Source organism: Podarcis filfolensis (assembly GCF_964270895.1).
Source record: "Podarcis filfolensis genome assembly, chromosome: 13".
NCBI classification, from domain to species: domain Eukaryota; kingdom Metazoa; phylum Chordata; class Lepidosauria; order Squamata; family Lacertidae; genus Podarcis; species Podarcis filfolensis.
The window spans coordinates 43,440,565-43,467,775 of record NC_139615.1 but is presented as its reverse complement, the minus strand read 5'-3'; the positions used below and the strand labels follow the sequence as shown (position 1 = coordinate 43,467,775).

Genomic DNA, 27,211 nt, shown 5'->3' with positions numbered 1-27,211 from the left:
GAAAAACACAGAAAACCTGTGATTGTTGGGAGTTGATGCAGCTTCATCTATGAATGCCCTTACCTAGCAAATGTTTCCTGTTTAATTCATTAAAGCTGCATGCCCTGCCTTTCTATCAGAAATTCAGGGTGGCTTACAATCCAGAGAATAAAACAGTAAAAACAAATTGGTTAATATGCAGTCGAACAGACCGGGAAGCCAATACAGTCATACCTTGGATCCCAAACACCTTGCAAGTCAAACATTTTGGCTCCTGAACGCCGCAAACCCGGAAGTCAGTGTTCCAGTTTGCAAACATTCTTTGGAACCCAAACATCCGATGGGGCTTCCGCGGCTTCCGATTGGCTGCAGGAGCTTCCTGCGGCCAATCAGAAGCCACGCTTTGGTTTCCGAACGTTTTGGAAGTCGAACGGATTCTGTTCGACTTCCAAGGTATGACTGTAGAAGCATAACATCAGCTTTATAAAGAGAGGGCTGTGAATGTGGTATATGTACTTTGCATGTAAGTTTGCTCTTCTGGATGTCCAAAACCTGAGCAGGGTGTGGCAGGGTGTATGAAACCAGAAGTTGCCCTATAAGGAACTTGAGAACACCAGATAGAATTAGTTGTATAGAGGAAGGATGCAAAGCAAATGGTTCCTGCTCAGTGAGCTAAAAGTCACCACCTGGTCACTGGAAGCTCCCCCCGGTGTTAGTTTGTTTGAGCATCTTTTTTCATTTGAGCTCTTTCTTGAATAACACTTTTAAGAACCATACACTTCCAACAGAAAGCTCTGACATTTGGATCCATCGGGTTCTGTGGTATTGGCAATAATTTCGAGGAAACGTTTTTCCACCTGCCGTGCTATTGCATCCATGCAGATTGTAGGCCCCTTTCTGTAGCGTCTGAACCTGCGGATTGATTTTAAAAGAAAACCCAATTTGTGCAGACAAAGAGCAGCACGCTTCCCTATTGGACGTAACGTTCACGGAGGAGAACGGACAGAGTAGCAGGTGGAAGAGATTTGAGTACCTTTGAACACTGAAGATACCTGACCATCCAATGGCTTCTCTGTCCTAGGCTGTTCACGATAACCAGATTCTGATAGTCATCGGGGAGACGGGCTCCGGGAAAACGACGCAGATCACGCAGTACCTTGCTGAGGCTGGCTACACGTCCCGCGGGAAGATTGGCTGCACCCAGCCTCGGCGAGTGGCTGCCATGTCCGTGGCCAAGCGGGTATCGGAGGAGTTCGGCTGCTGCCTGGGGCAGGAGGTAAGATGCGCTGGCACTTTGTGGATTGACCCTGCAATGTGCCAGAAGTGGCAGATCGTACAATTCCATGGTGGCAGCTGCGCCGATTACTTTCCTCAAGCTGGCAGGAGTGGAAAGGCCGTGTGAGGTTGTACTCAGGGCCAACACAATGGAATGGGCAAGAGACCAGTTGGGAAGTGCAGATCTATTTCACAGGCCAGAGGTTCCCATCCATGCGGGAATGCGTCCATCCATCCATCCATGAATCCATCCATTCCCATCTACGCGGGGCTGCCCTTGAAGCTGTCCCAGAAACTCCAGCGGGTGCAGAATGCAGCAGCGAGGCTCCTCACAGGGTCTCTGCTATGGGAGCATATTCACCCAGTGCTTTTCCAGCAGCACTGGCTCCCAGTAGAGTACAGGGTCAGGTTCAAGGTGCTGGTTTTGACCTTTAAAGCCCCTCATGGCCTAGGACCCTCGTACCTACGAGACCGCCTCTCCCGGTATGCCCCATGGAGGACCTCAAGGTCCATAAATAGCAACACCCTAGTGGTCCCGGGCCCTAAGGAAGTTAGATTGGCTTCAACCAGAGCCAGGGCCTTTTCAATACTGGCTCCAGCCTGGTGGAACGCTCTGCCTCATGAGACCAGGGCCCTGTAGGATCTGATTTCTTTCCGCAGGGCCTGTAGACAGAGTTGTTCCGCCTGGCCTTTGGCTTGGAGCCAATTTGATTCCCTCCCCCTCTTTCTTTTTTCTTTTTTCCTTTCTCCTCCTGTTATGAGGCTGCATTTTTATATTTTAATGTTTCAATATTTTAATGTTGTATTCATTCAACTTGTTTTTATTATTGCTTGTTAGCCGCCCTGAGCCCGGCCTTGACTGGGGAGGGCAGGGTATAAATAAAAAATATTATTATTATCCTTGCTCTAGACCTTTAAATTTGCAGTTGTTTCTTGCAGACGGGCAGGCAAGACGTAATTGCCAGAGCAGAAATGGTTGCCCTTTCACCCCCTTCTGATCGTTTTGCCCCACTCTCCCTGGCAGGTTGGCTACACCATCCGGTTTGAGGACTGCACCAGTCCCGAGACGGTGATCAAGTACATGACGGACGGGATGTTGCTGCGAGAGTGCCTGATCGACCCGGATCTGACGCAGTATGCCATCATCATGTTGGATGAAGCCCACGAGCGCACCATACACACCGATGTGCTGTTTGGTCTCCTGAAAAAGGTGTCAGCTCTTTCAAATCCCTCTCCCCACCACCCCCAACAACCTCCTAAAAATAATGACTTAGAAAAGAACAATTGACAAAAAGCTTTATTTTATTTTTATAATCTTTTTAATTTGATTGTCAAAAATAAAAACGTACAATGAAACACAATACGAAATCCAAATATCGAGATTACTCTGAATCTCTTGACTTTTCCCCATCCCTTCCATGGGTCCTTTTAGTTCTGTTTTCAATTATATATCAATACTTCTCCAATTTTTCATCTTCCTCAGTTATCTATACATTCTGTTACATTTCAATTGTATTTAAAATCCCGCTAATGTTTTGACCTGTTTAAAGTGAATTTGTATATACATTATAAACATTTCCCATTCTTTTTAAAATTTCTTGTCTTCTTGATTCCCGAGCTTTCCAGTTGGTTTTGCCATTTCGGCATAGTCCGTCAACCTGATTTGCCATTCTTCTCTGGTTGTAGGGTTGTCCCTTCCTTCCACCTCTGGGCTACCAAAATCCGAGCGGCCGTTGTAGCATACATGGACAATTTCCTCTGGTCCTTTGGAGTCTCGGTACCTATAATTCCTAATAAAAAGGCATCTGATTTTTTAACAAAAGTTATTTCAAACATTTTTTTCATTTATTTATGGTCTAGGACCCTTGTACCTACGGGACCGCCTCTCCCGGTATGCCCCACGGAGAGCCTCAAGGTCCATAAATAGCAACACCCTAGTGGTCCCGGGCCCTAAGGAAGTTAGATTAGCTTCAACCAGAGCCAGGGCCTTTTCAACACTGGCTCCGACCTGGTGGAACACTCTGCCTCATGAGACCAGGGCCCTGCAGGATCTGATTTCTTTCCACAGGGCCTGTAAGACTGAGTTGTTCTGCCTGGCCTTTGGCTTGGAGCCAATTTGATTCCCTCCCTCCCTCTCTTTCTTTTTTCTTTTCCGTTCTCCTCCTGCGATGAGGCTGCATTTTAATATTTAATGTTTCAATATTTTAATGTATTTAATTTTGTTTTTAAGTTGTAATCATTCAGCTTGTTTTTATTATTGCTTGTTAGCCGCCCTGAGCCCAGCCTTGGCTGTGGAGGGTGGGGTATAAATAAAAATTATTATTATTATTATTATTATTATTATTATTTATATATCATTTCCCAACGACGGAAGGCTTTATTAACAAGGATATGGATTCTCCACTGTGTAACCCTGTGCTCAGAAAAATAAGAAAGCCTGTCTGTCCTGGGCGCTAGCTCTTGATTGGTCCTCGGATTAGTCTGGCTGCCAGCCAGGGCTGTTGCCCCCTCATGGCTTGTGTTGCTATGTACCTTTTTTCCTGCACTGAACATGCTTGGCCAACTTCTCTCCTGCAGACGGTTCAGAAGAGGCAAGACATGAAGTTGATAGTGACGTCGGCCACCTTGGACGCAGTTAAGTTTTCCCAGTACTTCTATGAGGCTCCCATCTTTACCATCCCAGGAAGGACGTACCCGGTGGAGATTCTCTATACTAAGGAGCCGGAGACAGATTACCTGGATGCCAGCCTGATCACAGTCATGCAGATCCACTTGACGGAGCCACCGGGTAAGGCATGGAATGTTGGTGCTCACATCGAAGGTTGCTTCATGTTGGAGGATGGAAGGCTTTCAGTCCCATGCAGTAATCATACAGCTTCCAAGGTGGCCCTGTGGTCTAAACCACCGAGCCTCTTGGGCTTGCCGATCAGAAGGTCGGTGGTTTGAATCCCCGCAACAGGGTGAGCTCCCGTTGCTCTGTCCCAGCTCCTGCCAACCTAGCAGTTCGAAAGCACGCCAGTGCAAGGAGATAAATAGGTACCACTGTGGCGGAAAGGTAAATGGCGTACACTCTGGCTTCCAGTGTGATGTAGTGGTTAAGAGCGGTAGACTCGTAATCTGGTGAACCGGGTTCGCGTCTCCGCTCCTCCACATGCAGCTGCTGGGTGACCTTGGGCTAGTCACACTTCTTTGAAATCTCTCAGCCCCACTCACCTCACAGGGTGTTTGTTGTGGGGGAGGAAGGGTAAGGAGAATGTTAGCTATTTGAGACTCCTTCGGGTAGTGATGAAGCAGGATATCAAATCCAAACTCTTCTTCTTTTTCTCTTCTTCCGTCACGGTGTCCCGTTGCACCAGAAGTGGTTTAGTGCTCCTGGCCACATGACCCAGAAAGCTGTCAGTGGACAAACGCCGGCTCCCTCAGCCTGAAATCGAGATGAGCGCCACAAACCCCATAGTCACCTTTGACTGGATTTAACCATCCTGGATTTAACCATCCTTTGCCTTTCGTTTTACCTAGGGAGGCTGGCTTGGGCTAGATGATGTTTAAGTCCTCTTTTTTCTGTTCATCAGTTTTGTTTTTGGAGTTCTAAAAAAAAAAAAAAGTTGACAGACACTTTAAAGGTCTATCTCATCCGCATAGACCTGCTATGAGAGTGGGGTAGTCTGCTGTAGATACTCTTCACTGGCCAACAAGAAGAAACCTTTGATGGTGGGTGGCGCTGTGGGTTAAACCACAGAGCCTAGGACTTGCCGATCAGAAGGTCGGCGGTTCGAATCCCCGCAACGGGGTGAGCTCCCATTGCTCGGTCCCTGCTCCTGCCAACCTAGCAGTTCAAAAGCACGTCAAAGTGCAAGTAGATAAATAGGTACCGCTGCGGTGGGAAGGTAAACGGCGTTTCCATGCACTGCTCTGGTTCGCCAGAAGCGGCTTAGTCATGCTGGCCACATGACCCGGAAGCTGTACACCGGCTCCCTCGGCCAATAAAGCGAGATGAGCGCCGCAACCCCAGAGTCAGCCACAACTGGACCTAATGATCAGGAGTCCTTTACCTATCCTAGAATAATAGAATTGTAGAGTTGGAAGGGGCCACAAGGGTAGTGCAGGAATCTTTTGCCCAATGTGGGGCTCGAACCCACGACCTTGAGATTAAGAGTCTCATGCTCTACCAGCTGAGCTATCCCAGATCTGTAGCACACTACCCTCCTATGTGCACCCATCTTGCAAACGAGAAGCTACATTTCCCCAAACAATACTACTCTATAGTCATTTACGGACTCCCTGTTAAGCCCGTGTTCATGGAAGACAATCTCACTCAGCTACAAGTGATCAGAGAAGACGACGACTACTCTGTTTATGCTGAACCCTCCTAAACCCTCCTCCTTCAGGCACAGCAAATCATGCAAAGCTGTCAGTTTGGCACCCACCTAACCACAAATTTTCAAGCTTGCTTTGACAGCCGTAAGGGCCCGAAGTTTGCTTTCCCGTCGATTTAAACGAAGCTGAGTTTGTGAAAACTGGCCAATTTCATACTTTTTATCTTCATTGGCTCCCAGTACTTTTCCGAGCACAATTCAAAGTGTTGGTGCTGACCTTTGAAGCCCTAAACAACCTCGGTCCTGTATACCTGAAGGAGCGTCTCTACCCCCATTGTTCAGCCCGGACACTGAGGTCCAGCGCCGAGGGCCTTCTGGCAGTTCCCTCACTGCAAGAAGTGAGGTTACAGGGAACCAGGCGGAGGGCCTTCTCAGTAGTGGTGCCTGCCCTGTGGAACGCCCTCCCAGCAGATGTCAAGGCAACAAACAACTATTTTACTTTTAAAATACAACTGAAGGCGGCCCTATTTAGGGAAGTTTTTAATGTCTGACACTGTATTGTTTTTAATATTCGGTTGGAAGCCGCCCAGAGTGGCTGGGGAAACCCAGCCAGATGGGAGGGGTATAAATAATAAACATTATTATTATTATTATTATTATTATTATTATTATTATTATCTGTTCCTGAAGTTGTAAATGTTGTGCCCTGGCCTGCCTGCGGGTGGAGCTAATCGGAGGAACCGTTTTTCTGTTCTGCAGGAGACATCCTGGTGTTTTTGACTGGCCAGGAGGAGATCGACACGGCCTGCGAGATCCTCTATGAGCGAATGAAATCCCTGGGTCCTGACGTCCCTGAGCTGATCATCTTGCCCGTCTACTCGGCCCTGCCTAGCGAGATGCAGACACGCATCTTTGACCCAGCTCCCCCAGGGAGTCGAAAGGTAGCTGCTTCCACCACTTTCTGGCAGGGATGCCCCCCCCCCCCGCAATACGATTCCTGTGAAAGTTCCCTTCTGGGCCGGTCTGTGGAGGCTTTTGCTGCCTCCTGTTTAGCATGCTGTCTGACCCAGGCTGCGTGTCTGTCCCTTTCGTCCTATCTAGGTGGTCATTGCCACGAACATCGCTGAAACTTCGCTCACAATTGACGGCATCTATTACGTGGTGGACCCTGGGTTTGTGAAGCAGAAAGTATACAACTCAAAGACAGGAATTGACCAGCTGGTTGTGACACCGATTTCTCAGGTACGTGGCTGGGTGGCTGTTCTACACAAGATCAGCGACTGGCGTCCGTGGAAAATAGAAGAATTTCTGTTGGCAGATGTGATGGATTTCTCTTGCTCAGCCCTATGAAATACGGAGAAGAAAATGATTTGTCTGCTTGTGCTATTAGGTGAATGTTGTTGTTGTTGTTTAGTTGTTTAGTCGTGTCCCAACTCTTCGTGACCCCATGGACCAGAGCATGCCAGGCACTCCTGTCTTCCACTGCCTCTCGCAGTTTGGTCAAACATGGGCAGCATTAAGATAAATTCAATAGTGGATATAATAATGGAAAACTGAATGGTTTAGTTTATATAAAATACGCAGGGATTTACGTTATGCAGAATAAACCATGGAAAGAGAAGAAGGGAAGGCATTGATATTTTAAGGTTGCTTAAATGAATATCCTAAAATGTAGAACAGAAAACCTAATAAAAATTATAGAAAAGGGGGCGAGGGGAGAAAGTAATTCGCTGACCTGGTTTCTTATCTATGATTCCTGCAGGCCCAAGCCAAGCAGCGAGCTGGGAGGGCTGGGAGAACCGGGCCAGGCAAGTGCTACCGGCTGTACACAGAGCGGGCCTACCGCGACGAGATGCTCACCACCAACGTGCCTGAGATCCAGAGGACCAACTTGGCCAGCACTGTGCTGTCCCTTAAGGTAGGCGCTGGTGACGCAGCAGCTGGTATCTTATGGAGGAGCCATCTCAAGAAAAGCCTTGCAGAGCATTTTGTAGCGCCTTGTAAAATGAACCTTCCTTCCGTTTGTAGCATTTGAGCTGCGTTCTTTTCGTTTGGTCAGGGCAGTGGAAGATGTTTGTACAAGGCATGGTCTAAACCACTGAGCCTCTTGGGCTTGCCGATCAGAAGGTCGGCGGTTCGAATCCCTGCGACTGAGTGAGCTCCCGTTGCTCTGTCCCAGCTCCTGCCAACCTAGCAGTTTGAAAGCATGCCAGTGCAAGTAGATAAATAGGTACCACTGCAGTGGGAAGGTAAACGGCGTTTCCATGCGCTCTGGCTTCTGTCCCGGTGTCCTGCTGTGCCAGAAGCGGTTTAGTCATGCTGGCCACATGACCTGGAAAACTGCCTGCGGACAAACGCCAGCTCCCTCGGCCTGAAAGCAAGATGAGTGCCACAACCCCATAGTCGCCTTTGACTGGACTTAACTGTCCAGGGGTCTTTTGTTGTTGTTTAGTCGTTTAGTCGTGTCCGACTCTTCGTGACCCCATGGACCAGAGCACTCCAGGCACTTCTGTCTTCCACTGCCTCCCGCAGTTTGCCCAAGAAAGTAAAATCTCTCACTGCCTCCATTTCTTCCCCTTCTGTTTGCCAGGAGGTGATTGGCCCAGTGGCCATGATCTTGGTTTTTTTGATGTTGAGCTTCAGACCATATTTTGCGCTCTCCTCTTTCACCCTCATTAAAAGGTTATTTAATTCCTCCTCACTTTCTGCCATCAAAGTTGTGTCATCTGCATATCTGAGGTTGTTGATATTTCTTCCGGCAATCTTAATTCCGGCTAGGGATTCATCCAGCCCAGCCTTTCGCATGATGAATTAGTCATTTACCTTTACCTTTTTTATCTAGATGTTTGTACAGCACACCTCATGTTCTCTCCTCCCTCTCTCTCACGCACACACACAGGCTATGGGAATCAACGACCTGCTCTCCTTTGATTTCATGGATGCTCCGCCAATGGAAACTCTGATCACCGCAATGGAGCAGCTGTACACTCTGGGTGCCCTGGATGACGAGGGGCTGCTCACCCGACTGGGACGCCGGGTAGGCCCTGCGTTGTTCAGGTCTCATGGCTGGGGGGTGATGGGATATCCAAGCTCAAGGAATCTTTGGTAAACACTACGTGTAGAACCTAGTGTTTGCAGCTAGAATAAGCAACTTGAGTCTGCTTACATTTGCTGCTCCTCCTTATTTGTTATTGCATTAAAATTCTGGGATTTTGATTGTGATTATTTATATGCCGCCCATCTGACTGGGTTGCTTCCAGCAAATTAAAACATCAAACATTAAAAAAAACTTCCAGATACAGGGCTGCCTTCAAATGTCTTCTTAAAGTTGTATAGTTATTTATCTCCTTGGCATCTGATTGGAGGGCCTTCCACAGTGTGGGTGCCACTACCGAGAAGGCCCTCTGCCTGGTTCCCTGTAACCTCGCTTCTCACAGTGAGGGAACCACCAGAAGGCCCTCGGAGCTGGACCTCAGTGTCTGGGCTGAACAATGGGGGTGGAGACACTCCTTCAGGTATACTAGGCCAAGGCTGTTTAGGGCTATAAAGGCCAGCACCAACACTTTGAATTGTGCTCAGAAACATACTGTGAGCCAGTTTAGATCTGGGAATAGTGGAAATAGACCAGAATAGATGCAGCAGTATGGGGGAGAAGGAGCCGCAGAGGGTGTTAGAAACCCTGTTCTCCGTACCCCAGTGATCTGGAAAGGTCTGCTCAGCCTTTCTCCCTCAGATTGTACCAGAAACAGAAGATAGATGATACGTACCGTATTTTTTGCTCTATAAGACTCACTTTTTCCCTCCTAAAAAGTAAGGGGAAATGTGTGTGTGTCTTATGGAGTGAATGCAGGCTGCGCAGCTATCCCAGAAGCCAGAACAGCAAGAGGGATCGCTGCTTTCGCTGCGCAGCGATCCCTCTTGCTGTTCTGGCTTCTGAGATTCAGAATATTTTTTTTCTTCTTTTCCTTCTCCAAAAACTAGGTGCGTCTTATAGAGCGAAAAATACGGTATCTCTAATTTCTCACCCATAAGAACTAGAAACTTGTTTAACAAAAGGAGAGAACAAGCTGGCTGAGCTTGCCAGAGTCCTGAAATCCATTGAGGGTGTGCTAAACCCTTGTGCCCTGCCCTGACTTTGGGCGGGTGGGGGAAATCTCCCTGTGCAGCACTGGAGCAAGGGATGGTTAGAGGTCCCTAGCACTGGATTTGCCTGGTATGCTCTGGGAACCGTCTCAGAAGGAAGAGCTTCAGTTATGATAGCTATACCAGATAACCAGCTTCATAAGGTAGAAATGGAAATCAAAAGAGGGAGTATTGAAATGTGTGTGCAAGTACTTGGGGCATTCTGTTCCTGCCCTCCACTCCTCCCGCAAAAAAAACCACCAAAGTTCAGTGGTTTGCTACAATCAGGTTGACTGCCACTGCTTGGGGAGGCTGCGCAGATTCGAAGAAATAACCAGCTGTGAATGCCGTTCCCTTCCTTCCCGACAGATGGCCGAGTTCCCCCTGGAGCCCATGTTGTGCAAGATGCTCATCATGTCGGTGCATCTGGGATGCAGCGAGGAAATGCTCACCATTGTCTCCATGCTGTCGGTGCAGAACGTCTTCTACCGACCCAAGGTAAATGGGCATGTTTGGGGGGATTGGACTCTCAAGGCAGCCTGGCACTGGTCGCAGCTGGGCCAGCGCCAGGGAAGAGGAAAAGAACATGGAGTGCTGGTCTGGTGGGTAGTGAATCGGACCTAGATGTGGGAGACTGCAGTTCCCTGTCACGGATTCACTTTGCGCAGCTAGAGTTACTGGGCATCAACTCCTTGTTTTGGAAAATTGATTAATTTTTTGACTTTATGTGCCGCTTTTGAGCTGTGCTCAAAAAGGCTTGCAACGAAGCTTCGCAACATTAAACAAGGAGAACATTGGAAATACCAAATGTACAAAACAACAGAGCATGTCAGTAAATTCAAAATGACAAAAATCGACAAGAAGAAGAAGTAGATCGGGCACACAAGGAAGTGCGCAGGTTTGATGTGTCAGTTAGCTGTGATTGATTCCCTGTTAACTAATGTTGAATTATCATTGACTCCCTTGTGTTAACGATTGTAATAAGCGAATGTTTTAAATACTTGACCATTATTTGATATTGTCCGTCCCATACTTAGCAGATATTTCAGCAGGTCAGATGCCTTACTCTAGAGCAGATGTAGGGGACCTTTGGCCCTCCAGGTGTTTCTAAACTACATCTCCCATCATCCCTGGCCGTTGGCGATACTTGTTGGGGTTGATGGGAGTTGTATTTCTGCAACATTTGGAGGGCCAGAGGTTCCCCACACCCGCTCTAGAAGGTGTACAGAGCCTAAAATTATGTCAAAAGGGGGAAGGAGCATAGGCAGTGGCCCCTTGCAGCTGAGCTGATGTCCAATAAAATGTGCAACTTTTGTTCAGTTTGTGTCATGAGCCAGCCAGCCTTGAATTGCTTCATCAACTAGAGATGAAAATCAAAATGTGGTGTTGAAATGCATATATATAGAAACAGTTTGTGTGTTCAGTTTGCACAAGTAATTGAAGGTGCCAGTGTAATAGAAGGCAAACCAATTCTCTTCCCACACCCCACAGTCTGTCTGCATCTGTCCAGAAACATTAGCACAAATCCCTTGGTAATGCCAGCCCCTTAAAATAGTGCAGTAACAAATAATGACTACAGAAAATTGGGTGATGGGTTCCAATGATTTGTTCAAAGGCTATATAGTCGTACCTTGGTACTCGGACATTTTGGCTCCTGAACGCCACAAACCTGGAATTGAGTGTTCTGGTTTGCGAACGTTCTTTGGAACCCGAATGTCTGACGGGGCTTCTGATTGGTTGCAGGAGCTTCCTGCAACCAATTGGAAGCCACGCTTTGGTTTCTGAACGTTTTGAAAGTCAAACGGACTTCCAGAACGGATTCCGTTCGACTTCCAAGACATGACTGTAAATGTTGTTAAAAATATTTGCGATTGTGCCTTTTTTTAGCTGACCTGCGTAGATACTACCATTTTGTGCATGTACTTGTTGCAATTTTGTAAATTTTAGGTAAAATATATTGGCTCCTCCAGAAACCGATTCCTTATAAGCCGGAGTTCTGTCCCTGTTCTTTTGCTGTTCCTGATGGCAGGGGGGCTGCTGGAGAAAGCTCACTTCCTGTTTTGCTTATGTGTGTTGTAGGACAAGCAAGCTCTCGCTGACCAGAAGAAAGCCAAGTTTCACCAGACGGAAGGGGACCACCTCACGCTTCTGGCCGTGTACAACTCCTGGAAGAACAACAAGTTCTCCAATCCCTGGTGCTATGAGAACTTCATCCAAGCCCGCTCGCTGCGCCGTGCCCAGGATATTCGCAAACAGATGTTGGGCATCATGGATAGGTAAGGGTCTGGCCACAGACAGGAGAAATGTGCTAGAACAGGATGTTCTCAAACTGTCATGGACCAGTGATCCATGAACTTTGTTCAGGTGGTCTGCAGCTCGCTGGTGGATTCGTGGTTGAAGATGGGAGCCGGGACATCCATTACGATCAGTGCCGATATGGATTTTTTAATTGTATTTTAATTTTCTTCTTCTATTGCTTCCTTGGGGTGGGGGAGACAATGGAGGAAGCATCCATTCTGTGTGTCAGTTCTCCCAAAGGCATCTCAGCTTTCAGAGTCTTAATTAGAGCTGGCCGGTTTTCAGTTCATCGTCCGAAGCCTGTATGATGTTCAGATCACGATACCGGTTTCAGACCTTTTGAACTGGCAATACATCACAGCTCCAGTGTGGTGTAGTGGTTAAGAGCGGTAGACTCATAATCTGGTGAACCGGGTTCGCTTCCCTGCTCCTCCACATGCAGCTGCTGGGTGACCTTGGGCCAGTCACACTTCTTTGAAGTCTCTCAGCCCCACTCACCTCACAGAGTGTTTGTTGTGGGGGAGGAAAGAAAGGAGAATGTTTGCCGCTTTGAGATTCCTTAGGGTAGTGATAAAGCGGGATATGAAATCCAAACTCTTCTTCTCTTCTTCTCCCCGGCCACTGCCAGCACACCTGCCTGCCTATCTGCGCTGTGCTGGCAGCGCTATGATATATTCTCAGCTCAAATCGCCTGCTCTCTCGTCTGCCTGCCTCGCTGCGAGTTTGCCTCTAAGCGAGCAAGCAGGGGGGGGGGGGCGACCAGTCTCTTTCCTCCCCATTGGTCGCTCAGGAGGACAGAGACTGGCTGCCCCGCTTACTCGCAAGGAGGCAAACACACAGCCAGACATTGCCCAGCCCTAGTCTTAATTAGTTAAGAATGTGCTCATGGTAGGCAAGGTAAAGGGACCCCTGACCATTAGGTCCAGTCGTGGCCGACTCTGGGGTTGTGGTGCTCATCTCGCTTTACTGGCCGAGGGAGCCAGCATACAGCTTCCGGGTCATGTGACCAGCATGACTAAACTCTTCTGGCGAACCAGAGCAGCGCATGGAAACGCCATTTACCCTCCCGCTGGAGTGGTACCTATTTATCTACTTCCACTTTGACGTACTTTTGAACTGCTGGGTTGGCAGGAGCAGGGACTGAGTGACGGGAGCTCACTCCGTCGCGGGGATTCAAACTGCCGACCTTCTGATCGGCAAGTCCTAGGCCCTGTGGTTTAACCCACAGCACCACCCGCGTCGCTTCCGCTAAGCACTAGAGCAGCAGAAATAGTACACCCGATGAAGATAATCTAATTTCAAAAAGTTGAACATAAGTTTTTGAGCTGGGCAAAACTCTAGAGCAGAGCGCTTTCCTGGGGATCGTGGCAAAGTTTTAGCTGTGGAGTTTGTGTGTGGACTTGGGTGTAGGGTAGCTTGGATTTGCATCAACTGAAGCTTCTGTTCTAAACTCTTCCACTACTCCTCTGGTTGGACAGGCACAAGCTGGATGTAGTGTCATGTGGGAAAGCCACCGTACGCGTCCAGAAAGCCATTTGCAGTGGTTTCTTCCGGAATGCCGCCAAGAAGGATCCCCAGGAGGGCTACCGGACCTTGATTGACCAGCAGGTCGTCTACATCCACCCCTCAAGTGCCCTCTTCAACCGCCAGCCTGAATGGTAAGGAGGCTGGGGCTGCCGGACGTCATTGTTTCTACCAAGAAAAGGGATGTTTGTATGGCACAGTTGAAAGTTAAGGGGGAGATCATGGGCTTCAACCCCATTTACTGTTGAACAGAACCACACGGGGAGGCTTGCAAAGGACTTGATTTGACTGCACTCCTGGGAAGTGGCATGTAGTAATAGTAGTAGTAGTAGTAGTAGTAGTAATAATTTATTATTTATACCCCGCCCATCTGGCTGAGTTTCCCCAGCCACTCTGGGCAGCTCCCAATCGAGTGTTAAAAACAATACAGCATTAAATGTTAAAAACTTCCCTAAACAAGGCAGCCTTCAGATATCTTTTAAAGATAGGATAGCTGCTTATTTCCTTCACTTCACCACTACCAAGAAGGCCCTCTGTCTGGTTCCCTGTAACCTCGCTTCTCACAATGAGGCAGCCGCCAGAAGGCCCTCGGCGCTGGATCTCAGTGTCTGGGCTGAACGATGGGGGTGGAGACGCTCCTTCAGGTATACAGGACCGAGGCCATTTAGGGCTTTAAAGGTCAGCACCAACACTTTGAATTGTGCTCGGAAATGTTCTGGGAGCCAATGCAGATCTCTCAGGACTGGTGTTATGTGGTCCCAGCGGCTTCTCCCAGTCACCAAAGCAAGCTCCCCATTCCCTGCAAAGCATTGCCCACCCCCTAAATTATGGGAAGGAAGATGCTAAGTAGGATTGACCCCCCCTGCACATCAGCTGGTACAAAGGGAAATCAGTCCAGCTTGATTCAGAAGTGCAAGGGAACTTCATCCCTTGCACACCCCATGCACTTTGCTAGGCTTTGAAGTCCTGAAGTCGGGACCTTCAAGCTCCTTGCAAAAGTGCTTTGAAGTCCCAACTCTGAGGCTTCAAAGCGTGACGCCAATTGCGATGTCACTTAATTGACAGGTGGGTGGTGACGCCCAATGGTCAAATTTGGTCCGCAAGGCAAATCCTGATAAGGGTCTGTCTTGTGGAGCCAAAATGCTTTCCCAGCCCTGGTCTAGGTGGTTCTTACAGGAGGAAGGAGTGTGTGGTTGGCAAGCAGAGTGAATGCAAATAAAAGTGTGACATGCATTTTTAACGGGTATCTTAGCCCTGCGGGAATTTGCTCCTGTCACCTGGAGACCTTTTGAAATACACATGCTTTTGTCCTGTCATATTTCAATGCCAATTTTGTTTGGGGGAGGGATTCCAAACCAGCTGTCACCTTGCTGAAGACTGCAAGCTCTGATTTATGTCCTCGTTCTTGTTGATCCTATGGCAGTGTTTCTCAAACCTGGTTCCCCGGGTGTTATTGGACTACGACTTCCATCATCCCTAGCTAGCGGGGTCAGTGGTCAGAGATGATGGGAGTTGTAGTCCGGCAACAGCTGGGGGACCCAAGTTCAAGAAACAATGCCGTATAGATACCCTTGGTGTAGGGCAGGCATGGCCAAACTTGGCCCTCCAGGTGTTTTGGGACTACAACTCCCATCATCCCTAGCTAGCGGGGTCAGTGGTCAGAGATGATGGGAGTTGTAGTCCGGCAACAGCTGGGGGACCCAAGTTCAAGAAACAATGCCGTATAGATACCCTTGGTGTAGGGCAGGCATGGCCAAACTTGGCCCTCCAGGTGTTTTGGGACTACAACTCCCATCATCCCTAGCTAGCGGGGTCAGTGGTCAGAGATGATGGGAGTTGTAGTCCGGCAACAGCTGGGGGACCCAAGTTCAAGAAACAATGCCGTATAGATAACCTTGGTGTAGGGCAGGCATGGCCAAACTTGGCCCTCCAGGTGTTTTGGGACTACAACTCCCATCATCCCTAGCTAACAGGACCAGTGGTCGGGGATGATGGGAATTGTAGTCCCAAAGCAGCTGGAAGGCTGAGTTTGGGGGTGCCTGCCCTAAGCTCCTGAAGGTAATGGGGTCCTTTATATGCCCAGCTGTCCTTTGTCAACAAGAAATTGTCGCTGGTTTTTTTGTGCTGAATATATGCTATACGGTCATTTATGGACCTAATAGGTATCTAAAGCCATAATGGGATCAAAGTAAATAAATTATGTATAACATGAAATCAATCAGTAGGCATAAGACTCATACCCTTAGTCTATGCTGCCTGATCATCAGTCTACAAGCACTCTTTAATAATGGATACAACAGCCTGACCTACATTCAACTGTGCTGCACTTCAGTCTGCAGCTGCATGCTACATATTGCCGTACAACCAGTCCATGCAGAATGTAGGCATCCTATATATAGAAATGAGCAAACCAGTGATATTTTAGGGAGAAGGCTAGCAGGCGGGGCCCATTACTTACATCATAGGAGCCTACACAACACAAAACACTGTTGCTGTATGTAGGTTTTATTTTATTTGTTTTTTGTCTTATATTTTGGAGGCCCAGGTTTGGCCATGCCTGGTGTTGGGGATCTACCTTCATATTGCACATAGAGGAAAGGGTTTTTAGAGTGAGCCGCATTTTGGGGAGAGAGGGATGGCCTAACTCACCTGTCCCCCTTTCCCTGCAGGGTGGTGTATCATGAGTTGGTGCTCACCACTAAAGAGTATATGCGGGAGGTCACCACCATCGACCCCCGCTGGCTGGTGGAGTTCGCCCCTGCCTTCTTCAAGGTCTCTGACCCCACAAAACTCAGCAAGCAGAAGAAGCAGCAGCGTCTGGAGCCCCTTTACAACCGCTACGAAGAGCCCAACGCCTGGAGAATATCGCGAGCCTTCAGGCGCCGGTGAGCCCTCCTCGTCTGCCAAGAACGGTGACTGGACACGGCACCATCACACGGTCCAGCCTTGGGCATATCTGGACAACTTGCTATGTACGTTTCAAGGCTAAAGGGTGTAGCGGTGAAATGCCAGCTCTTAAAGGCACCGCCTCCACCATGGCTGGTCTCAGAGACACCTTTCTTCACGGGATATTTTCTTTCGTTGCCGTTCCTGCGCTGTGCAAAGGTCAAAAGTTGGCGTGCGGTTTCGAGTCCCCTCTGTTACCGAAAGGCCTCCTTTCTCCGCTGCCCCAAACGGGAACCGAAAGGGGAACACAAAGCTCTCGTGTGACCTTTTCCCTTTGGAACTACCCTATTTTTCTTCAAAGCAACCCTCTGGAAGCACATTTGAAAAGACTGCTCCTGGAGGAAGCAAGACAAATACCCAAACCCTTTACATTGGTGGCTTTTCTTGAATGTGGTCTTCAGCTGTGCTGCCATGTTGCTTGCCCACTTCCTGCCAGAGCCCAAACAGTGTACAAAACGCTGTTCTCTTTTTTCCCCAAGGATTCACTGACACCTGAAGCAACACTCCTGTGTTTCGTCAGTAATATTGCCAAGCAGTTTTTAAATTTGAAGAAAATAAAAAAAGAAAAAGATGGAGGCCATGTTGTCTAGATCAGAGTTTTTGTCTGTCTTTTTCTGTACGATCTTACTTGCGTTTGGTGAAAAATGTCCTCTGTCCTCAAGGTTGGATGTGCCTTTGCAGTACCTGTAGTCCTTCAGGTGCTATTGAAGTTTGACCTCCCTCCACCTCTCAGGCCAGTGGTTGGGGATTATGGGAGTTGTAGTCCCAGCAATATCTGCAAAGCCACCTGTTTTAGGAGATGCAGTAGAGATTCAGATGTACTTGAGGAAGCGGAGAAGAGAGCACAATGCCTCTTTGATGGCTCTATGATTCTTCACAGCACCCCTTCGTTGCAATTGCTGGCAACTTTCTGCTTGGCTGCTGAAAGGGCTAAGAGAGGTTGTGTGATCTTCCTTTATGTCCCAGATGGTACAAGGAGGAGTTTTTAAATGAGAAGTTGTCTTCAGATTTTTTTTCTCTGTCTGGAAGCTGGTTTGTGTACACACACATGTACAGTGGTACCTTGGGTTAAGTACTTAATTCGTTCCAGAGGTCTGTTCTTAACCTGAAACTGTTCTTAACCTGAATCACCACTTTAGCTTATGGGGCCTCCTGCTGCTGCTGCGCCGCCGGAGGACGATTTCTGTTCTCATCCTGAAGCAAAGTTCTTAACCCGAGGTACTATTTCTGGGTTAGCGGAGTCTGTAACCTGAAGTGTATGTAACCTGAAGCATATGTAACCCAAGGTACCACTGTATTGTGGTTGTCATCCTTCCGTCTTGAGAGATGATGGAGTGTGAAATCAAATCACTTGGATATTCAGCACCAAAGTGAACCTCTTCTGGACGCAAGCCTGGGCAGTGTGTTTGGAGGTCCTGGGCTGCCCAGACTTCAAGACCCACTTCTCGGCCTTGCGGTGGTGGTGTGAACAGAGACGGGGGTTGGAAGGTTGCCAAGGTAACTGGGTGCGAGGTGACAGGAAAAGAGAGTCTTTTAGCAGGGTGTTCTGAAGAGGAGGAGGAGAAGGAAGGAAGGAATCCATCTTGGGCAGACTGGCTGAAGGCTGGCTGCACTGCTGTGGGGTACAAACCCCTCTCGACCATGCTGTACGATCTGGACTCCCTCCATGCAGACTGAAGGTGTAAATAGGTGAATAAACCATATTTCTTAAAGCTACGACCATCTCCGCTGTGTCTCAATTCTCTAAAGCAGGGGTCAGCAAGCTTTTTCAGCTGGGGGACGGTCCACTGTCCCTCAGACATTCTGGGAAGCCGGACTATATTTTGGGGGGGGGGGAATGAATTAATTCCTATGCCCCACAAATAACCCAGAGATGCATTTTAAATAAAAGGACACATTCTACTCCTGTAAAAACACACCGATTCCCGGACCATCCGCGGGCCAAATTTAGAAGGCGATTGGGCCGGATCCGGCCCCCAGGCCTTAGTTTGCCTACCCATGCTCTAAAGGAACACAGACACTGGAACCCCTGGGAATCTTGCAGAGGCTGGGGGTGGTACACAACTTTTTTATCCATACACACACGCTGTAATATTCTGCCTGCTCACTTCTAGGGGATAAACACTACTACTAATATTGTTAACAGAGACACATACATCTCGCACACTCTTCTATTCCTCTCCCTGCCACCACCTCAATCCAGAGATGTCCAACGCTCACTGAGAGGGGACCAGCTTCCTCCACAGATCCATCCTAACGTAGTTCGCGCAAGCATTGTTTATGCTACAGTAGGGTTTGCAGTTGGGAGGGATGTGGGTGGCGCTGTGGGTTAAACCACAGAGCCTAGGACTTGCCGATCAGAAGGTCGGCGGTTCGAATTCCCGCGACGGGGTGAGCTCCCGTTGCTCGGTCCCTGCTCCTGCCCACCTAGCAGTTCGAAAGCACGTCAAAGTGCAAGTAGATAAATAGGTACCACTCCAGCGGGAAGGTAAACGGCGTTTCCGTGCGCTGCTCTGGTTCGCCAGAAGCGGCTTAGTCATGCTGGCCACATGACCAGGAAGCTGTACACCGGCTCCCTCAGCCAATAAAGCGAGATGAGCGCCACAACCCCAGAATCGGCCACGACTGGACCTAATGGTCAGGGGTCCCTTTACCTTTAGGGTTTGCAGTTGTTTTGATACAAGCAGTTGTAAAGAGAATAAGGAGAAAAAAGGAGCGCAATGTCGCCCTATATGCCTCCTCCTCAGTTTTGCAATCAAACTGCTGGAAAAAAATCCTTTTGTAAGCGAGAGAAATGCCTCTGTGTTCCATCGGCTTCCCCCCGCTGCGATGCGGAGAGCGATCGAGGGAAAGCACTTTGCCTAACCATTCTTCATAATTCCAAAGAGCTCAATATATGACAACCAGCAGCAGCTTGACATTCCTTGCTCCAGTTCCAAGCAGTGAACACATCTGGTTTAAATTAATTTAAAAGAATAAACTTGTATGACTTTTTGAGAGCAGGACGAGAAGGAATCTCCTGTTTATAAGTAGAACTTTCTTTAAAAACGACACCGAGGAGAGAAAAGTGACCTTGAAGGCCTTCGGTGGGCGAGAAATTGACATTCCCCGAGTTACTAAAGTGATCTTCGTACCGCAATGAAGTAGAACAGAGGATTCTGTGCAAATGAACCACTGGGAACCGACAAGAGGCTAGGATAGGATTTGTGCTTGGAATACAAAGGCCTGTTCATGCTCTCTCAAGTGTGAGCCTTGCTGCCTCGCGCTTTTTACACTTGTAACGCTATTTCTAAATTAAGTTAATAAACCGGGGGGGGGGGGGTGTTTAAGCATTCTCTTAAATTTCTCCCAGATTTCCATGATTATCATAGAATCATAGAATTGTAGACCCCAAGCATCATCTAGTCCAGGCATGTCCAAAGTCCGTTTGGGGGGCCTAATCTGGCCCTCCGCTTGGTTTAATCCGGCCCCTGCGGCAGCTTATTTTGTGGGATAAAATCCCCCAAAAACCTCACAACAACTTCAATCAAGAACTTCAATCCTAAAGAAAGCTTAAGAATTTCAATCCTAAAAAAAGCTCAGCAACTTTGGTTGGCCCTCATGGTCCTTCACTTCATTGAAAAAAGTTTGGACACCACTGATTTCTAGTCCAATGCTGGAATCACAGCTAAAGCATCTGTGCTGAATTGCAGAAATATTGTCTATGTTGAAGATTCCCAAAGGATCTCAAGGTGAGACAACTCAGCAATCATCTTTTATTTTGTAATGTTTATTTACGTAAACAACAAGGATATGAATACAGAGAAGAAATCAACCGAAGTGGGCCTCCAGAGCAGAGAAAATGCGACATCTAAAACTATATTAGTGGTGCAGCAATAAAGCTGCTGGCACATTTGCAAAGCTAAGCAGGGTCTGGTACGGTTACAAATCGGATGGGAGGGGCCACATGTTGAGATTCCTGCAGTGCAAGAAGGTTGGGCTAGATGACTCTCTTGGTCCCTTCCAACTTTACAATTCTATGGTTCTATTTGCCGACAAAGGTCCGTATTGTTAAAGCTATGGTTTTCCCAGTAGTGATGTATGGAAGTGAGAGCTGGACCATAAAGAAGGCTGATCGCCGAAGAACTGATGCTTTTGAATCATGGTGCTGGAGAAGACTCTTGAGAGTCCCATGGACTGCAAGAAGATCAAACCTATCCATTCTTAAGGAAATCAGCCCTGAGTGCTCACTGGAAGGACAGATCCTGAAGCTGAGGCTCCAAGACTTTGGCCACCTCATGAGAAGAGAAGACTCCCTGGAAAAGACCCTGATGTTGGGAAAGATGGAGGGCACAAGGAGAAGGGGACGACAGAGGACGAGATGGTTGGACAGTGTTCTCGAAGCTACCAGCATGAGTTTGACCAAACTGCGGGAGGCAGTGGAAGACAGGAGTGGCTGGCGTGCTCTGGTCCATGGGGTCATGAAGAGTCGGACACAACTAAACGACTAAAGAACAACAACATATCTATTATAGCACAAGTCCCAAGTGGGAAACAATACGAACAGACGTACAGTTGAGGAGCACCGAGGGGGCCCAAACAAGAATGCAACTCAGTAGTTCTTCCAAAATGAAGTCATACTTGGCAGGACTAAGCAGTTTATCATGTGTTTGTTCATGTAGGTCATATGAAGGTCAGCTCACTGCAGCAAAATCATCTGAGGATGCTTTGCCCCTGGTAGCCCTAAGATCATGTGTGGGATTTTCCTGGGTGATGAGAAGCAAGGCTTTCTTGTACCACGCATCTCGAGCAAAGGTCAAAGCATCTTTCCAGCTTTGAGAAATATTTAGACAGGTCACGACCAAGAGGAATAATAGTAGAGCTTTCTGCAGAAACTCAGAATTTCCCCCATAGAACATGAATAATTAACAAAACTTTGGATCCATAAAATGAAAGTACAGTAATAATCAATGTAAAGTAAAGGTAAAGGGACCCCTGACCATTAGGTCCAGTCGTGACTGACTCTGGGGTTGCAGTGCTCATCTCGCTCTATAGGCCGAGGGAGCCGGCGTACAGCTTCTGGGTCATGTGGCCAGCATGACTGCTTCTGGCGAACCAGAGCAGCACACGGAAACGCCGTTTACCTTCCCGCCGGAGCGGTACCTATTTATCTACTTGCATTTTGATGTGCTTTACTGTACTATAAAATGAGTAAGACAGTATGGAAGATGTTAAAAATTAAAGTTCTTTTTCTCTTACCTGCACTGATGATAGTCATTGTTTGGATGGCGGACTTTTATCCATTTCCGCAGTCACACAATCAATCAATCAATCAATCAATCAGTAGGTGAACTGGGTTCCACACAGTCACAAAAACAAATTAACCAAAAAAGCCTCAAAAACAAAAGCGCAAAATAAATAGCAAAAACAAGAGCGCCAAACTTAATCCGTTCCCGAAGTCCATTTGACTTCCGAAATGTTCGAAAACCAAGGTGCAGCTTCTAACTGGTGCAGGTGCCCTGGAAACAATAGCTGACAGCCACATCAGACGTTTGGCTTCTGAAAAGCGTTCGGAAATCGGAACATTTACTTCCGGGTTTTGGGCGTTTGAGAACCAAGGCATTTGAGAACCAAGTTACCACTGTATATAGAAATAATAATAATGAGAGGAAGACTCTCACAAAGGGTCCAAGGAGGACAACATGCTCTGTCAACACAGAATGTGGCCATTTTCTGCAACTTTGGAATATTACTTTCCTGGCCGAGCAGGCAAACGTTGGGATTTTTACTGCACCTCCCCCAGTAACCTTTATTATGTCTATTTTGTTTAGATTAATTATGTGGAAGCCACTCATTGTGCTAACCAATGTGTGCCCATCTGCCTATGTTAAGTTTTTAGTTTTGTAAAGTTTCCTAATGCCCTTGAAGCTGTCCCAGAAACTCCAGCGGGTGCAGAATGCTGCAGCGAGGCTCCTCACGGGGTCTCTGCCATGGGAGCATATTCACCCAGTGCTTTTCAAACTGCACTGGCTCCCGGTGGAGTACAGGGTCAGATTTAAGGTACTGCTTTTGACCTTTAAAGCCCTTCACGGCCTAGGACCCTCGTACCTACGGGACCACCTCTCCCGGTATGCTCCACGGAGGGCCTCAAGGTCCATATATAGCAACACCCTAGTGGTCCCGGGCCCTAAGGAAGTTAGATTGGCTTCAACCAGAGCCAGGGCCTTTTCAACACTGGCTCCAGCCTGGTGGAACGCTCTGCCTCATGAGACCAGGGCCCTGCAGGATCTGATTTCTTTCCGCAGGGCCTGTAAGACAGAGTTGTTCCGCCTGGCCTTTGGCTTGGAGCCAATTTGATTCCCTCCCTCTCTTTCTTTTTTCCTTTCCTTCTCCTCCTGCGATGAGGCTACATTTTAATATTTTAATGTTTCAATATTTTAATGTTGTATTTTAATTTTGTTTTTAAGTTGTAATCATTCAACTTGTTTTTATTATTGCTTGTAAGCCGCTCTGAGCCCGGCCTTGGCTGGGGAGGGCGGGGTATAAATAAAAATTATTATTATTATTATTATTATTATTATTATTATTATTATTATTAATGTCTCCAGTATGTTGACCATGAAAAACCTATAAACACCTACAAGAGACAAAGACTATTTTAACTCAGTGGGGTTTTACTTCAGAGTAGGCATGCAGAGGCCTGCTCTGTAATTCATAAATCTGTAGTGTCCTGATGAGGTCGAAGACTAATTTAAAGGTTCTTATTCTTGCTGCTGCTTGACCAACTTTGATATCTGAACTTGTGTAATGGTCTTTTGGAAAGCTAACACAGGATCCAATTGTTGTGACAACTTGTCATCATTAAGATCTAGTTCAAGATGGCCCACAATTAAAATATGATTTCAGAATAACTTGTGGGATTATTCATGTGTGTGTAAATAAATGATAAAACTGCCTACAGTTTGCAAGGACCCTTGACAGCAGACATTAAATTTAGCCCACTCAGATCACATTTTTCTTTCCTGTGAAATGGTCTGTAAAAGCTTCCATCTCCTTACTAAACTGAGCTGTGTGTTCTTCAGGGAGTGGTGCTAATGTTAGGAATTAATCAGTTTGATTCCCCCGCTGAACAAAATGAAGTCATCACTTGGTAAACTTCAGATTTTGTAAGTAAACTGTGTACAGTTCTCTGAATCAATTCCAAGTACCTAATCCACATTACAGTGGACTGGAAATCAATCTGTCCTGAATCACTGCATTGTGTTGTGACGTGGAATCGTAGCCTGTAATAGTCGCCCCAAGATTGTCCCATTTACAGCCGCTTTCTTCTTTACTTCGCTGAAGGCTTGAGCAGCTATTGGGCTTTCCTCTTAACTTGCAAAAGCTAGTTCTGTTGTGTACAGTGGTACCTCGGGTTACAGACGCGTCAGGTTACAGACGCTTCAGGTTATAGACTCCGCTAACCCAGAAATAGTACCTCGGGTTAAGAACTTTGCTTCAGGATGAAAACAGAAATTGTGTGGCGGCGGCGGCAGCGGGAGGTCCCATTAGCTGAAGTGGTACCTCAGGTTAAGGACAGCTTCAGGTTAAGAACGGACCTCCAGAACGAATTAAGTTCTTAAACTGAGGTACCACTGTAGTTAGTGACAGGATTCAGCCTCTTCTGACTCTGTTCATTACTGAACAGGCCTGACTTTTCCAAAAAAGAGAGCTTTTTTTTAATAAAAAAACAAAAAGAAAAGGGCCTTCTCAGTGACTGCTCCCAGATTCTGGAACTCGCTCCCTGGAGAATCTAGACTGGCTCCTTCCTTGTACTTCTGCCGGCAGGCTTTTGGGAAGTGTCTGTTTTTAATGAAAGGGCTGGTGCCGTGCTTTTTTTATTGTAATTACCGGTATTTGTATGTTTCAAACAGGTTTTATATATGTCTATACTCTTAATCAAGGTAGGGTTACCAGATATCCCCTTTTCCCGGGGACAGTCTCCAGATTTACAAATCAGTCCCCATACAAAATCCATTGAAGTTGAAAAGTGTCCCCGGATTCATTGAAAAAAAAACTGGTAACCTTATATTCAGGTTTGTTGTTAGTGATTCTTGTTTGTATCTGTAAGCCCCCTTGAGTTCCATCAGGGAAAAAGGCAGGGTATAAATAAATAAATATATAACAACAACAACTCACACGCAACTTTCGTGTAGGTGCTGTGGCAAAATATACAAATGAACCTCTGAGAACTCTGGCAGGCGGCCATAGACATGGGCAAGAACTGGGTGAGGGGCGCTGGGGGAAAAATAGCCCGTAAAAAAGAGGAAGGGAAACGAGACATTGCTAACACGACATAAAAGTGTGACCCACAACAAGCTTTGCTGTGGTGCTGGTGTGTGCGGGTTACATGAGCCTATTATAGGAGGAAGGAGAAAAGATGGAGATGCTTTGGGTTGCTGGTCCTTACTGCTGCTCCTTTAAGTGTTTGCAGTACCTGTTCAATGCCAGGGAAATGTGGGGATCGATGACCCACACCAGGGCCGAATTTAGGTTTGATGAGGCCCTAAGCCAGGCACCCCCAAACTCAGCCCTCCAGATGTTTTGGGACTACAACTCCCACCATCCCTAGCTAACAGGACCAGTGGTCAAGAATGATGGAAATTGTAGTCCCAAAACATCTGGAGGGCTGAGTTTGGGGATGCCTGCCCCAAGCTCCTGAAGGTAATAGGGTCCTTTATATGTCCAGCTGTTCTTTGTCAACAAGAAATTGTCACTGTTTTTTGTGTATGCTGAATATATGCTATATGGTCATTTATGGACCTAATAGGTATCTAAAGCCATAATGGGATCAAAGTAAATAAATTATGTATTATATGAAATCAATCAGTAGACATAAGACTCATACCCGTAATCTATGCTGCCTGATCATCAGTCTACAAGCACTCTTTAATATTTGATAACAGGTACAACAGCTTGACCTGCATTCAACTGTGCTGCACTGCAGTCTGCAGCTGCATGCTACATATTGCCATGCAATCAGTCCATGCAGAATGTAGGCACCCTATATATAGAAATGAGCAAACCAGTGATATTTTAGGGAGCCAAAGGGGCCCATTACTTACATCATAGGAGTCTACACAACACAAAACACTGTTGCTTTATGTAGGTTTTATTTTATTTGTTTTTATCTTATATTTTGGAAATGTACATCCAGTTGTTTTCTCCTTTAATTTTTTGGGGGGTCCCCAAGAGAGTGGGGCCCTAAGCTCAGTGGCGTAGCGTGGGGGGTGCAGGGGGGCCCGGCCGCACCGGGCGCAACATCTGGAGGTTAGGGTTAGGGGGCGCAAATCCACGGGTTAGGGGGCGCAAATTACTTGCCTTGCCCCGGGTGCTGACAACCCACGCTATGCCACTGCCTAAGCTATAGTTTGTTTAGCTTATACGTAAATCCAGCACTGACCCACGCCCTCCTAGTGCTGATGTGATTGTCTGGCCTGTCTATAGCATCCAGGTTCAGACACTGGTGGGTGGGTGGGTATCATACCTTCCTAAGGACCCCACCAAACACCCCCCCTTTCTATTGCACATTTGTGATGATTTGTGCTCATGACGCTTTCACGGTCGGCCTGTGTGGTCCTGCTTTCTGTACTGCAAAGGTTTCAGGGGCAGTCATACTCTTTCGTTCCCAACAAGCGCACAACCTCTAACTTCTTGGTGAAATCTTGTAACTTTTCATACGACAAATGTTCTTTGGGCAGGGGGTGGTTGTTCCACTTTTGTTGTATTGTCGCCCTTCCGGACAAGCAATGACGTGGTAGCGTCGGGGAACAAAGTGGAATAAATCCAACACTATTCTTAAGGGATGCGGGTGGCGCTGTGGGTTAAACCACAGAGCCTAGGACTTGCTGATCAGAAGGTCGGCGGTTCGAATCCCCGCAACGGGGTGAGCTTCTGTTGTTCGGTCCCTGCTCCTGCCAACCTAGCAGTTCGAAAGCACGTCAAAGGGCAAGTAGATAAATAGGTACCGCTCTGGCAGGAAGGTAAACGGCGTTTCCATGCGCTGCTCTGGTTCGCCAGAAGTGGCTTAGTCATGCTGGCCACATGACCCGGAAGCTGTACGCCGGCTCCCTTGGCCAATAAAGTGAGATGAGCGCCGCAACCCCAGAGTCGGCCATGACTGGACCTAATGGTCAGGGGTCCCTTTACCTTTATTCCTAAGAAAATGTTGCAGAATACACCCAGAATAAAACACCAGTCTGGAGAGGTCCGAAGTCAGGAGTATGGCTACCACAACCACCTTCCTCTTCATTTCTTTCCCTCTTCACCCCCTCTCTATGGCTCCCTTCCGTCTTCCTCGACCTCCAATGTAGAAGAATGGATCAGATTAAAAATTAAGGCGTGCATACTCAATAGTATTTTACACTCTTTGAGGGGGATCCTCTTTCAACTTTTCCTGACTTCTCCATACCTGAGAATTCCCTCATGTGTGCTATCCACCCATTCCTTGGGGAAGGGAACTTCACTTACAAACATATTAGCACAGGGCGGCCTAAATTCAGTATTAAAAAATAATGGAGCTTAAGATAGGGCTCAATGGGCTTCATGCACAGGACATGCTGTTGAACTTTTGAGAACCGCTGCCCTGGTTAATCCATAGTATTGCTTTTCTGACATTCCTGCATTATTTTGGTGATATTGCTACGCTGAACACACAGTAATTCGTACAGTGGTACCTCGGGTTACAAACACTTCGGGTTACAGACTCCGCTAACCCAGAAATAGTACCTTGG

The 27,211-nt window shown here is 47.4% G+C and overlaps 1 protein-coding gene across 2 annotated transcripts in view; it reads left to right on the top strand.

The window, feature by feature from the left end:
• Positions 1–17,029, top strand: part of DHX8 (DEAH-box helicase 8) — a 30,917-nt gene extending 13,888 nt beyond the window's left edge. For both annotated transcript variants that reach the window (XM_083582478.1, XM_083582477.1), the window contains exons 13-23: positions 1,061–1,255; positions 2,279–2,464; positions 3,832–4,042; positions 6,330–6,511; positions 6,672–6,812; positions 7,333–7,488; positions 8,470–8,607; positions 10,062–10,190; positions 11,772–11,968; positions 13,469–13,648; positions 16,184–17,029. In XM_083582478.1, coding sequence (XP_083438604.1) covers positions 1,061–1,255; positions 2,279–2,464; positions 3,832–4,042; positions 6,330–6,511; positions 6,672–6,812; positions 7,333–7,488; positions 8,470–8,607; positions 10,062–10,190; positions 11,772–11,968; positions 13,469–13,648; positions 16,184–16,403 — 1,935 coding nt within the window. In that variant the 3' untranslated portion in view covers positions 16,404–17,029. The remainder of the gene's footprint in view (positions 1–1,060; positions 1,256–2,278; positions 2,465–3,831; positions 4,043–6,329; positions 6,512–6,671; positions 6,813–7,332; positions 7,489–8,469; positions 8,608–10,061; positions 10,191–11,771; positions 11,969–13,468; positions 13,649–16,183) is intronic.
• Positions 17,030–27,211: the final 10,182 nt, after the last annotated feature.